The following is a 14321-nucleotide window of genomic DNA, read 5'->3' as shown; positions in this document are numbered from 1 at the left end:
AGACATTACAATACAGATCAAAGTAAGAAGGCATGAGAAGGTTTATCATCAGCAAACACTATAAGAATCTGATAATTTCATCATGTGGAAAATCATCCGCCAAAACCAAGCTCTTCTGTATTATCACTCTACCACGAAGATTTACAGTAATGGAGCATTAACAACTCTTCTTGTAAGAACAAGGTTTTGTGAAAATTAAAAACCTGATCCTTTAGAATACAAACAATGCCACCTGCCCAAGACATTCGACAAATCTGGACAACAGCACCTTTCCTTACATCCTGCTCCCTCCAATCTCTCCTGGTCCTTTCCTTATATCCTGTCCCCTCAACTTCTCCTGATCCCCACTGATGACCTTAGGAGTGAACACAAAGAAGCGGACTTCCTCACCTGTGCTCAGTGGAGATGATCTCCCTTCTAGACGAGGTCTGGTTTTCACAGCAGTTACAGTAGTGACCACAGTCCCACAAGGCATCACAGTGCGATCCTTTTCTATCTTAGTGGCTGGCACTGGAGAAGATGTTTGCCATGTCTTTAATTCACTGGGTTCTATAAAGGAGAACTAGGAACACAAAATACATCACCTTAGAAGCAAAATCAAGCAAGAAAGAAACTGACATTTTTTTAACTAGTACTCCTTTAACATTTTTACTAATGTTAAAGACCCAAATTCTTTTGATAGACACAAACACCATATGAAATGTTATACAATTACCAAGTGAATGCACTGCTCTAACTCAGCCACAAATGGCACTGCACTGTGAGCAAGATGAACATTCACAAGTACTTCCCGAAGTAAAAGATACACTGTAAAACCCATCCAAATGCAGTAGGTACCTCTGCACTAATAGATCCCAGTCTAGGCCCCGGCTCTGAGCTGCTCTCACTGGCCCTGCTGTTCAGTACAAAGTTTTGCTGGCCAGAAGGTTGTTTCCGGAACAAATCTAGAGGTACGGTCACTTTCGCGGACAAAGGCCCTAGAAGAAATATAATCAACAAAAATCAGAACACATCCAAGCTATCAGTACCTTTAAGGGTGAAAAGATAGGAAAGCAGGAGGAAGAACACGGGCAGCTAATCGCAGGAACTGGTTCTACACCACAGGGTAGAAATGTGGCAGTTTTCACAGCTTGCCTTCCAGTTTATGACTATTCCTCAGCCTGGTCTAATACTGTGCAATAGGGAAGAGTGGAGGCATGAAGCATTACTTATTTGCCAGGATTTCTGGCCATTGTTTTTCCTATATATGCATACTGCATAGAGGAAAAGAAAACACCTAATGTTTCATTCCAGAGAATACTCTGAATTTCTAATATATTGCTGTATCATCAGTAGTATTTTTTCTTAATGTGATCTTTAGTACAAGTTCAATAGTTCTCTTGTTCCTGCCCTTACTTTATTAGATACACTAGACTGGAGCAAACTACCAGTAAAATTACTGCATGACTTCAGGCACAAAACCCTATTTTTCCGTGGAATTCAAAGACAAATAGAGATCTATATTATGTTTACATTAATCAGCTGTCTCTTTACTAGTATGATTCTACCTTGAGTTTTCTATTCAAATTTCTGAGAAAACAACTAAGGTGGTATAGAGGGGGAAGAAAGGTGATTGAAAGTGCACTCAGTTGGGATTTTTTTCTTCAAGAAACCAGGCTGGTAGTTATACTCTCAGTAGGATGCAGAATGTTACCGGTATTGCTTGAAAGTCCTACCATGAAAAATGCACAAGTATAGGCAAGACTAAACTTTATGCAAGAAACAATATACATGTGCTGACTGAATATAGATCCTATGTTTTTATTAAAAATAAAAATCAGCATCCATATCAGAGAATTTTTTAAAGCATTTGCCTATATTTGACTTCCCAATCCCTCAAATAATCACAGATCATATGCAAGCTACTGCATTACTGTATATCTAGATTATTAAAACCAAAAGTGAATACAGTACCCCTAATCAAAAAAATCACAGTCCATTTGGCTATATTACTTATTAACTTTGGCTTAGATAAAATATTACCTAATAAATTATTGGCCAAGCCTTCATTCACTCCCACAAGACACCATGAGTAAAAGCACATTTTTTTTAATCACCAGGTATGAAAAGCCTCGGCCAATACTTATAATTTTTCCCCAAAATAAGTTGAATATAACTGACAGTACTAAAACACAGAGAAACAGTTGAGTGTCAAAAAGTAACGCTTGTTTCTGGTTTGTTTTACACCTGAAGCCTGACACAAAAACGTAAAAGCAAATGGATCCAAGAGGAGAAATCCAATTACTATTTCTAGCTACAGCAAAACTCTGTACAAGCAGAAGAACATGCAATGTATAGGAGAAGAATGTATGATGCCATGTCATCACTTCAATAAAATCCAAGTAATGAAATACTTGGAGCAAGTTTACAAACCTCATGCAAACACTCCAACATGCTCTCTGGTCTCTGCACCCACCCACCTCCTATCCCAGCTAAGAAGTTCTGCTTTTCCAAATAAACCAAATGGCACAGTTCAGTGGAGGGGGTTTCTTGCCACTGATGGCTAACTGCAAACTGAAACAGCAAAACAAAGTAGTAAAAATGTTTCAGCCCCCATGGTTTAAATGTAATCCAGCATAACCAGAATTAGCGTGATTTATACCTGATAATTGCTAGGCAGCCTCTGAGACTTGAAAAGCAAAGATCTAGGATTAATATGCGTGATTCCTCTTCAGCCACAAAAAAAAACCTGGCAAGCTTAAATTGAAACCAAAATTGCTCACAGTGGATCTGTTAGAAGTTCAGAATGCTGAAAAATTAGGCTATCAGCCGATGGAAGACTCAGGATGTTGACAGTCTTAGAAACAAACCCAAGGCTTCTCTGTAACCTTTACTTCGAGGAGGATAGAGACTCGTGAATAGTGTATTCTCTCTTCTGTCCACGACTACTGATGGAAGTACATAGACGTGTATAATACAGAGACAGCGCTTAACTCAAGCCAATCACTGTTGCCCAAGAACTCTGTGCTTCTCCATGCATTTCAACTCTAGAGCATAAAATGAAGGGCAGGCTCATAGAGTTTAAAACCACAAACTTAAGTTATAGATTTTCCCCAGGCTGTCCGTTTTGTACAAGTTTGGCTGGCTATTTTCAGCTGATCTCCCTTCCACAGCTGTTCTTCACCCCAGGGCTGCCTAGAGACATGCTTGAGGCATATCTGATTGCAATATCAGCGCAAGTCAGCGTAAGACATCTACGCTTCAACACAGGTTCAGAAATCTGAGTCTCTTATATGGCTATATAGCTGTGTAGAACTAAAAGAGGATTTATGTCAACATTTAAGAATGCTCGTGAGCTGATCATGCAAAATAATTCAGTTTTAATACTTACTATCCAACTTTCCATCTTCCACTATTTGTAGTTGCAATGCTTTTGATTTGGCACTTAGTTCACTGTGAAGGAAATTAAACTTTGTTAAGGTTTCCACCAACGAGCAGATTTTCTGTCCCCCCTTAGGATTTCCCCTTTGCCATTCTGGTTGCCATCACCCTAACTTTTCTTGGCCTGCACGAAGCCAAGCAGTACAACTTCCTAACTCAGGCAGGCAGCACTACACAGCCGCACTGCTGGGCTGCTGGGTATGCTGCATGTGTAGCATCTTTTTGACCTTAGGTAAGACAGACTAAAGAGATCATGGTCAGAAAAACTCGACTTGTTGCTCCCCAGCACCATTGCAGAAGTCTGATTGCCTAAAATGTAATCCAGCATAACCAGAATTAGCGTGATTTATACCTGATAATTGCTAGGCAGCCTCTGAGACTTGAAAAGCAAAGATATTTCTTTGGCTTTTTCAGAGGCTTTTTCAGAGGCTTTTCTTCTGCCTGGTTGTTGACAAACACTGCCCTTCACGCTGATGTTGGTCCCTAACCCAACTGTTACCCCAAGCACTAAGAAGCTATTTTTTCCTGGCAGGATCAAATTTGTAGCTCAAGATGCTGGACCAGGTCCAATCAACAACCCATTCAAAGCTGGGGTGTATCCCATCAAAGCAGAAAAGTGAGCTGCAAAATTGATTGATGCAAGTAAATATGCAAGTAAATACAAGCAGTTACAGTCTTATGGGAGAAGAGTTAGTATTACTTTTCCAAAATAAGTCTCAAGGATGTTTCAGGATAAAGAGAAATAGTTTCTGTGTGACAGAACTGATGTGAGCTATTAGCAGTATTACTGGCACGTGTGGTACTTCATAAGATGGACAAGATGGACAAGACAATAGATACAAAACTTTTCCTCTAATTGAGACAGTGAAGCAAACTGGTGTCTACTGAGCAACCTTCCAGTAAAACTTGATTTTATAACCTTCTCAGTAGGTGTTCTGCCAAAAAACAAGTAGGCATTTCATTTTTATGTCTCTGTTTCAGGACAAAGCGATCTTGGCTTCAGGCACCCCCATCTCCATTAGATGCTCTGAGATCATCATCTATGCAGCAGGTTTTAAGTTTTCCCCTGCCACTCTCATCCCCTCCTGCACCTCCAAAACTGGAAAGGAAACACCTTGATGGTACTGTTGCTGCTCTTGCCACAAAGCTAAAGCAGAGCCTGACATGGGGGTCAGTACACTGGTCTTCAGACTGGTGAGTATTTTTGGTTTTGAAGAAAGAAAAGAGGGGAGAGGATGTGAATTTGAAAGAAGGTATGCAGCCAAATCCCGATCACTCATCTGTAAAAGCACCCAAGATTACCTAACGATCTTCTGAAAAGCAGCCAATGCCATGGAAAACCCAGCATTATACCTAGCATCAAGGCCAAATTCCTGTTAACTTAATCACATCCTCCCTGCTCTCCATCTGCACTTTTAATTGGAAAGGGTATTATTCTGACAAATATCCTGACTGAAATTGCTGGGAACATGTTTGCTCTGCAACATTAAGCATGGATGCTGTTCTACCAACAGTTTGCTGAAGTGATTCACAGACTCAGTGGCTGAAGCACTTTGAGCTACTCTAGAATAGGAGGCTGCTGCAAAAGTGCATCTTTCCCCCATCTCATTATGGAGAAGAAATCGCATCACATTAATCCTTACATCTTGACAGCAATGCAGCCCACTGTCACAGCAGAACGTTGTCTGATCTGTGGCTTTCAACAAAAACTTTCAACAAAAAGATCTGCGCATTCCATGCTCACTCCCCCTTCAAGTTGAGGAGCACACAGAAGTTCACACCACTCCTCGAGGAAGATGGCACTCAGCATGGACAAGCACAGGTCTGAATACATGCTCAGTTCCTCGTAAGCTAAGCCTACGCTTTGCAAGAGAAGGAATGGATATAGTAAATTCCAGGTTATGACTACACAGTGACAAAAAACTTCACACAAACCCATTTGAGATACTACTCTCAGAAATACTCTCAGCTGCTTCTGCCTGCCTTCGTGTGTGTTTAAAGCCACTAAAGAAACATTTCTCTCACCCACCCCACCATCAGTGACTCCCCCTTCTTCAACTCATACAATACAGAAGCTACCAGATACTTCTGCTTTGCTGCTAGAAAGTGGAAATGAAAATAGTTTAGAACTGCTCACTTTCGACCTTATTTACAGAACCTATGTGAATCACAGAACACCATGCAGGATGCCCAGAGTCCCATTTTCATTATACAGAGAAAAAATTAGTTAGCTTTACGCTCCCTTTTTAATTATAGTCACCATTCTTTTAGATGGTAATTTTTTTTGCACATTTGCATTTCCCACTCAGGTGAGGTAAGGAACATCAGATTTCCTCAAATGCAGTTTTCAAGGTAAAATGACTTCAAAACTTTGCTAATACTTTTTTTTCGGTGCTGCATGAAAGAATAGGTTGATTTATTATGCCTGTTACTGCTGTCATTTACAAGAATCAGATATCTACCAGTGAAGATCTAGAGGCCTATTTGATCTCATATCCATGCAAAGCATAATCAGATATCCTGATTTTTTGAGGCCACCCAACCAGATGTATCAAAATGCCATTCTTCCCTCAAAAATCTCACATAGCTTAAGTGAAAAAAGATGCTTTAATATAAAATAATCTCAGATGGTAAGTTACTTACAAGATAAACTCTTCCTTCCAAAAGGGATTTGCAACATTTTTGGCTACAGAGCTGGAAAACTTCTGCATAGGGTCATTCAACTGAACTATACACGCAAGGTTTGTGCTGCCTGTAAGGGAAGGAAAAATCAATATCCAGTTATTCATTCTCCATCTCCGAAAGGCACATTTACTTAAAAGACAGCAAAGAACCGCTTTCCTTACATACTATACTTTTGAGCAGGCTATTGGAAACATTTCCTCACCCACTTGCAGAAATTTCTTCCCTCCCCTCGGTTTGTAAACCACCTACACCAATGTGATGGCCGAGACTGTTCATTGTTGTCCTATGCCCGGTTCTACATAGAGTGAAACATGAAGACCCAATTTAAATCCTGGTATGAAGCAAAAAAGTGCAGACATAAAAAGATCAAAAAGGATGGAGAGATGGAATGAACAGCAAAGAGGTTGTGGTGGGAGAGTGGGTGAGAGATCAGAATTGCTTTCAGCTGCTTTAAAAAAAAAGAAGTTTTCAGAGTTCCTACTGGCCACAGTCGCAGTGGTTTCTTTGGACATCAAAGGAAGCTGCTTCTGCTAGCAAGTGAATGATGACAGCAGTGTTAATGAACAATGGCTTTGTGAACTTCGTTTTTTTTACAATTTTACAGCATTTTAGAATATTGCTGCAGAATTATCTCTACCTCCATCTTGGAATTTGACAGTGTAGCAAATTGGTGTATTAGAGTAGTTCAATTGCTGCTCCAAGGGGAAACAGTTTATACAACAGATTACTCTTAAAACAACTTCTTTTGCATGGTGACCATAGGTTCAGAAATTATTTCAGTCCAGGATTCTGAAAGCGGCCAATAGCTCAGTACCGACTGTATGCAAAGCAAACAAGATATGCTGTCTCTAGTTCTACATAATCTAGGTTAATATTCACTATCGTCAACTCTCAGTTGTCCTCTGGCGGTGCATCAGGGCTGTGGATCATCTCAGGCACAGAAGCAGCTTGGGTCTGGCAAGCAGACAGAGCGCTATGTACACACAGCTTATTTGGAATCCAGGCTAACCCTGGAGTAAGTAGTTTAGCTGCATTCACAGCACGCTGACCCTGAGTTAACAAACCCAGGGCAGTTTTCTGTTAACACAGGCATATGTCTCTGCAGCTTGCTCTTGTTGCCAGCAGAGCTCAGCAGCCCGGGCCAGAAATGCCTGTATAGCTCTGCCTGAAATTGCACCAGAGCCACTGACTGACTGATCCTGAACAGGGTATTTCGACATTACTGACTTGCATGCCCTAGTGTACACAACTAACAATATTTTCCTTAAGAGCAAAAATCACTTTTGCCCTAGATACACTGTGGCCCATATAGTACTAAATCTAGAGTAACCTTTGTTTACTTACAGAAACTAAGGAGATAAAAATGGGCACAGTTAACTCACCAATTGAGCTAACCTATCTACAGGAAAGCCACAAACTTTCAACTATGGGTGGTAATGTGGCTGATAGGAAGATAATGATCAAGACAGACAAACCACCCCTCCCCAGCTCTCTACGTATCTATCCAGATTAGGATGCATTATTGTGCACTTAGTGAGTCTCAGAATTGCAAAAGGATGATTAAGTATTGCTGCAAGACAAGACCAAGCAAAAGGAAGGGAACAATAATTAAAAGGCAACAAGCTATGTCCAGAAGTTAACATCTTCCCAGTTGCGCAGTACTTCCACTGCATTTCGAGTGTAGCAGCTAAACCCCACTAGAAAGCTTTATTTCTCATACTCGGTTCCAAAGTGCTTACACTCCCAGAGTTGCTAGGGAATGGGCAAAATTCCCTCCATCTTGTCTTAAAAGAGCATATGGTGATTTTGCTCCTCAATATCTGGGTTCCAAAGTAGAGTACATTGATTTGTATGTAAAGTCTCATTTTCAGGGAGGGGGCAGAGAGGCTTCCATATGATGAAACTTCTGTGCACTGTATGTATGAACATAAAGGCATCTCTCATTTAATGAATTTTAAAGGTGGCCAAAATGATTTGCTCTTTTGAAAAGCTTAGTTTGCACTACAAAATTGCAGAGTAATAAAAATTCGCAAAGAGCTTTTCCTGCAATCTAGTTTCAAGTGCAGTTTTATTTATATAGGGCATTTCACTACAAAGACTTCCAGAACTGCTATAAAAATAATTTGTTTTTAAAAAATAGTCTGCAGACATTTACAGGGGAATCACTTGCAACCTGGATGAGCAAAGCAGCATTATGCAAGAGTCCGGGGCAGAAACATAATACATCTAATTGAAAAAAGGAGTATAGCAAGTAGGATATACTTATCCTAAACTAGTGCCTTGTCCAATTTAGCAGCCACAAGCTTTCATTAAAAAGACAGAATTGTTAGTGATCATAAACAACAGAGCCTCAAATTAGTATTTCCGCTGACAAAATCTGAAATATGCTGGCTCATGCCTCAATCACTGGTGCAGGTGTGCTTGCAGTTGAAGAAGTCTCAGTACTTGCTAGACAGGCTTCCTTCCAAAACCAACAGTGCAACTTCACTAGGCAGTGACCTCCTTTTTGGCTTCCTACATGCAAGAGGCACTCCCCCCCCCCCCCCCCCGAGGCGCTTTATAAAGGGGAAAAAATCAACAAAATACCACCTTTGAAGGCAGTTTACGTAGAGGAGGAGAGCTTTGGATAAATCAGCAAATTGCTCAGAAGCAGCTGTAAAAATAATGTAATACTGAGCCAAACCAATGTCATTGGCAGCAGTTAATGGAGAGTTGGATTTGAGCACCACATCCTGGATACACCCAAAGTGATAACTTCCAGAAATAAAAACCACAATTCAGAAAATAATCAAGCAACTTTACAAATATGTTCCCATCAATTTGTTTTCAATATGATGTATTTCCTTATAAGAAAATCAAAATGTTTAAATACTTAAATAAACCAAAACACGCACAGTTCTGTAGAAATATGATTAAGTTTGTTTCTCAGAGTACAGCAATTTCTTACATCTTCTTCTGAGAGAACTTTATAACCTAGAACTTCCAAATTATTTCACCTGAAAGGAAATAAAAAACCTCAACCCTGCTTGAAAACACGCATGGGCTACGTTACCTGCAGCACTGTGATCAGCTAGGTTTAACGCGATGTTCTTTACCAGCAGTTTGAGTTCATGAGCCCTTGGAGGTTTAGGTGGGCTGGTGCCCTGAGGGAGAAGGCTTGTGTTCTGTACATTCTGTGAAAAGCAAGCAGTACAAGAGGGATCATGAATAGGCAAATAGAGAATACTTCTAGCTTCTGTCATATCAATATACGCAAGCAGACATGCGATGGGGTACAACATCAACAGAGCCACACAGGAGTTACCATCACAAAGCTTTCACTGCCAAAGGCTACACCATTTTAAAGAATGCGTTCCAGTTGCTTCTGGTCACTGAACAGTGTTAAACTTACTAATTTGTGAGTCATGAATATATAACAGAAACATTAAGCAGGACACTTCTCGGAAGATTTCAGTAGGAATAAGACTCACCTGAACCTCCTTTATATCTGTAGGCCTTGCGCTCAACACTACAGATGGAGAAACTGAACTAAAGAGGTTCTTCAAAACATCTCTGAGTGTGTCAGGTATTGCACATGTCCCTGCTGTCTGTCCCTAAGAGGAAAAAAAACAATCATGCTTCTCAAAACTCAGAAAAAAAGAAGTCAAGGCAAAAAATAATTTGGTATATCTAAACTACCAAAGCTATTGAACAATAACTTTACCAGAGAGAGACATGGTTTCTGTTGCCAACAATAAAATGTCACAAAAGATCATGCAAATAATTACTTAAATTTCTATGTTATGCAGTAAAGGGAAACTAGGAATATATACTGAAAAAGTCACTCACTGTTTTGAGGTTAGGAAAGCACAGCAACCAGCCACAAAAACATTAAGTTTCATTAACAGTTTATATCTTACGATGGTGTTTTAAAGTTTTCGTACTGCTTTGCAATCCACTGAGAGAGCGGATCAGGTCATCAGATAAGCAGATCGGCACCACTCCACTGATTCAATGGGAGTTATGCCAGATTGCCACAGCTGACAAGAAGCTAATCCTGCGCTACACTGAAAAATAAATTATAGCGTTTCTTGGAGGTCTTTAACCTTGCTGAAAAGTGAACTGTCTGGACCGACAGTCACACTGCTCTAGAGGACTGACTCAAATGTTTGTCCATTCAAAAATCTCACACCAATCTGCACTTAGCACCACTGTCTCTGAGGTATCAGAACAGACCACAGATTTTGCTTATACACAGAGCTTCACACAGTTAATTGTAAGGTGTGTGAAGATGGTGAGCTGTCCCTGCCCTCCCTGTGCTCCTGCAGAAGTCAGCTTCCCACGTCACGCTCCTTTCTTCTGCTCGGTTACCTACAGGGAGTGGATTTTTAAATTGAGCTATCACAGAAATGTCAGTATCACAGAAATGTCAGTCTGACACCCAGCTGCTCTGAAGGTAGCACAGGGAAAATCTCAGTGAGGTTTCTTTTCTAAAAAAAAGATTGAAGTAGGAGACAAAGATCTGACCTAAACTACAGCAGACTCATCCACCTTTTCTCACCTGATACCACATGAGAGATTCTACTACTAAAGAATAAGGCTTTAAAAGAAAGGGAATTGATTTACAGATGCAGATACAGAATAGCTGCAGGATGCAATAATCACACAAAACAGAAAAAAGGTTCCCTTCTGCATGCTGCAGTCTGACAGAAGCATGCCGGCCAACTGGTGTGCCATGGCCAACAAACAAGGCCCTGCTGTGAAGACAAGGCACACTGATGACAAAAACAACCCATTTGCACCAGCAGGAGATCAAGTGGGAAACTGAAGGCCTAATCCTGGTAGATTGTTTTGATAACACCGCGGCCGCTTTCAGTGCTACCTGACCCAAAGTGGCGCAGTACACAGCACAACAAAGTTGTGAGGCAAACAGCTGAAGCCTTAAACAATTGCATCTCTGCCAATGCACAGGCTTTGCTCTTCCATCCTGGACGCTCTGCACCATGCTCAGCAGCAGTGCCATTTCTGTCGTTTCAAAAGCCTCACTGCTTTCTCAGGCATAGGAGAACGATCATGCAGTGATTTCTGCAATCCTAAGGGTAAGCTTGCAGCTTGCACAACAAGTCAAAAAGATCAGGAGTAACTGCTCTTTCCTAATTACTGAAATGTTACAGAAACTTTTCAGGTGTTGCATAAAAATCCCAAGAATGTTGTGTACAGCAATACTGTTTCACTGCTTTCTTACCTAACCCTTTGATGACAGGTTGCTACAGTTCAAAACATGCAATGGCATCGACTCTGCTTTGTTCACACCGCACTCCCTCCAACAACAGCCGAGGAAATAACTGACACATCTCTACAACTTGCAGACAGTGCTCTTTTACTTTAAAAAATATTGAAGTAAGTTAAGCTGTCAAAAGCCTAGTTTCAGTAATTCCATTATTTATGTAATTTAAATAAGCAGACAAATCGTGGTTAGTTTTCACTTCCCTCCCTTGCCCTTAGCTAAACACTGATGAAGAAGGGTGTCAACTTGTAAAATACCAGCCAACTCTCACTTTGCCAACAACCTAATCTGATATTTGTTATTCAGTGGTTAACAACAGCAACAATAGTTGTTGGACTTCTACTTTTAAGTATTTTCTGGTTTTCCACAGTTTCCATAGTTATTTGTAAAGCAGTTTGATTCAAGAGCCTCAACTTCACTTTTTGCCATCCTTACTCATTAAATAACACTCTATCATGTCACCCCCTACAAGGCAAGCCACAATGGCATAAGTTCCAACAAAAAAGGCTTAAGACAACACATTTTACTTTGGGTTTGACATGTGCTAGGGGAGTACAACCAGATACTGTGGCCAGATAGGGGCAGACCAGCACTTAAAGTCACAGCAGCAAAACTGTGTGCAAGCCCAAGTCAGGCTGCCAAACATTACCCAGGTTCACCCAGCTGTTATCAACGGAAAATAGTTTATTAAACCCACCTTGTTTGACTGATGACAAAGGCACTGTATAAATAATCACAAGCAATTAAGGCTATTTATTTGTACACACAATATTGCTCTCAAAAGAGGAAAATCAAGATACAAAAGCTGACATTTAAAGTTTAGGAGCTGAAGCAATTTCTGAGGTGTTGGTTGCTCACAGGCTTTTATAGGTCTTTCTTTATTGCCTCCTCTCTTCCCTACGTGCTAAGAGAAACTTCAAAGTGAAAATAAAGCCCTTAATTATTAAGAACTTCACAGGCTTGTTTTAAAAACGTGGACAAAGACAGCAAGTTGTAACTTTGCAACCCTGGACTCCGGCATCTCTCAAAAAGCAGGTTGTGAAGTCCAGTGAAGTATAGTGACTGTACCAGTGTCATCTGCATTTCTCAGTAAGTACTTAATGACTGTTCAATATGTGGATAAGCAGCATGCCACCTCGATGTGTGAAGGTCAATCACACTGCTACACAAGCACAGTAAAATCTACAGTAAAACATACTTCAAAAGACTCGTCTGTCTTCAGTTATGAGTTACATATTTTTGGGTAAAAAAAATTGTGGTAATATGTTATTACTATTCTAGGTCACTCGGTACAGGTCTTTAGAAGCAGCTCTACTATACAATAAACATATTTTTCAACGAGGCTGTCGGTTGGAATACCATCTTCACAAAACACAAACAAGTGCCAAAAAAAATATAACTGTGAAGGGTCAAACGCAGAAGAGAGTCTTGGTCATGAAGAAACTCTTTCAGGTGATGCCCCATTAAAACACCCCAATGAATTAGTGTTTATATACTAAGATAAGGTACAATTCCAAAAGCATCAAGACATTTTTAGATCATCCATAATTTCCTTAAATATTTGTATTTTTTCAGAGCTGTTTCTGAATTACTGTTGTCAGATTTCAAAATTTAAGTTAAAGAAGGGGCAACTTTGTAACTACTTCGATGGGAATATCATTACAAGACAGGGTTTTTGTTATTTAGAAGTGATCTGAGAGAAGGCATTTAGGAATAGACATTTTTCATATCTTTGAATTTGGATGTAAAATGTTTGCCAAATCATTTGCCAAACATAGTCTTATCTTTTAATGCTTCAGTAATCTTGAGAAATGCTCCTAGATTTCAGAGATGTAGAGTTTTGACAGATGAGGCATGAGATTTCACCGAAGAAGCTCAAGACGGCACTGCTGACTGGTAACTGCCCCACACTTCTAGCAAAGGCAGCCAGCAGAAAGGCAGAGCATTTTGCTTCAGCTCTTCCACCGTCACCCGATACCTCAGCTCTAGACACTTCTACTGCTAACCTAAAGCATCACACTGGGTTTTGCACCACAAGGATGGACACCCATCCTCTCTACCATCACAACAAATAAGACTTACTGACTGACCTCCCGCACTATTGGCTGGATTTCAAAGTTGGTTTCATTTGCGTTAACGAGGATCCACTCAACTTTGACATCTTCTCCTTTGTCTTTCACATAGAGTTGAAGCTGTGGATAGGAAAGCAGTTATTGGAGAGTGCTTCATTGTCCTATAAAGAAATTGTATGTTACACTTGTTGCTAAGACTCACCAAAGGAAGAATGATACTAGTTTCTGAGGAAGCAAATTCAAAGTGACAGTCTAAGAAGGCATAAGTTACTTAAGCTTTGAGAGTGCACACCAGTCAAAAACTGATATTGTTGTTCTACACATCTGAACAGTCTACCCAACTTGTCACAGTCTTCTAAAAAGGCAACTTAATTTATGAATTTACCACTTGCCCCAGAGGGAAACTGTAATTTTACTAAATGTTTTACTGGAGTTAACATGAGCCTGTAGGCCTTTTGCAAACAGGAGATTTAGCTCAGTTGCAGGGTGAGACATAACAAAAGCAGGAAGAGAGAGAACAACACTTAACACTTTACCTGCAAGTGAAGTGGAGACAGTTTCACACTGTAGGACTGACTTTCGGCAGCTGTGGGTGAAGTATGCGAGACAGTGACAACAAATGTAACGGAATCTCCCACAACATTGCAAGAAACCACCTAAAGAAATGAAAGAGGTGAGTGCAGACAAAGGGAAAAAACAAATTAGTCTTCAAAAGAAATTTTGGTGAAGGCAAGAAAGGATCTGAGATAAGGAAGGACTTTAAGCCATCAGAACTATGCTAAATTTCGTAGGTGGAAGATTTCTAAGCAATTTCATTAACATCTCTATCTCCTGTACTGTCACATCTAAAAACCATAGTTCAAGTGCTTGCTTCTAGA

At 40.2% G+C, this 14321-nt stretch overlaps 1 protein-coding gene across 3 annotated transcripts in view; it reads right to left on the bottom strand.

The window, feature by feature from the left end:
* C2CD2 (C2 calcium dependent domain containing 2) overlaps positions 1-14321 on the bottom strand; it is a 43379-nt gene that overhangs the window by 15094 nt on the left and 13964 nt on the right. For all 3 annotated transcript variants that reach the window (XM_054076468.1, XM_054076478.1, XM_054076458.1), the window contains exons 3-10: positions 13980-14099; positions 13462-13563; positions 9576-9698; positions 9158-9278; positions 6064-6172; positions 3371-3432; positions 838-977; positions 391-562 (exon numbers count right to left, since the gene is read on the bottom strand). In XM_054076468.1, coding sequence (XP_053932443.1) covers positions 391-562; positions 838-977; positions 3371-3432; positions 6064-6172; positions 9158-9278; positions 9576-9698; positions 13462-13563; positions 13980-14099 — 949 coding nt within the window. The remainder of the gene's footprint in view (positions 1-390; positions 563-837; positions 978-3370; positions 3433-6063; positions 6173-9157; positions 9279-9575; positions 9699-13461; positions 13564-13979; positions 14100-14321) is intronic.

The sequence above is a fragment of the Cuculus canorus genome, chromosome 1, assembly GCF_017976375.1.
Source record: "Cuculus canorus isolate bCucCan1 chromosome 1, bCucCan1.pri, whole genome shotgun sequence".
Taxonomy (NCBI): domain Eukaryota; kingdom Metazoa; phylum Chordata; class Aves; order Cuculiformes; family Cuculidae; genus Cuculus; species Cuculus canorus.
The sequence above is the reverse complement of the archived record's forward strand: the minus strand, read 5'-3'. Positions and strand labels throughout refer to the sequence as shown.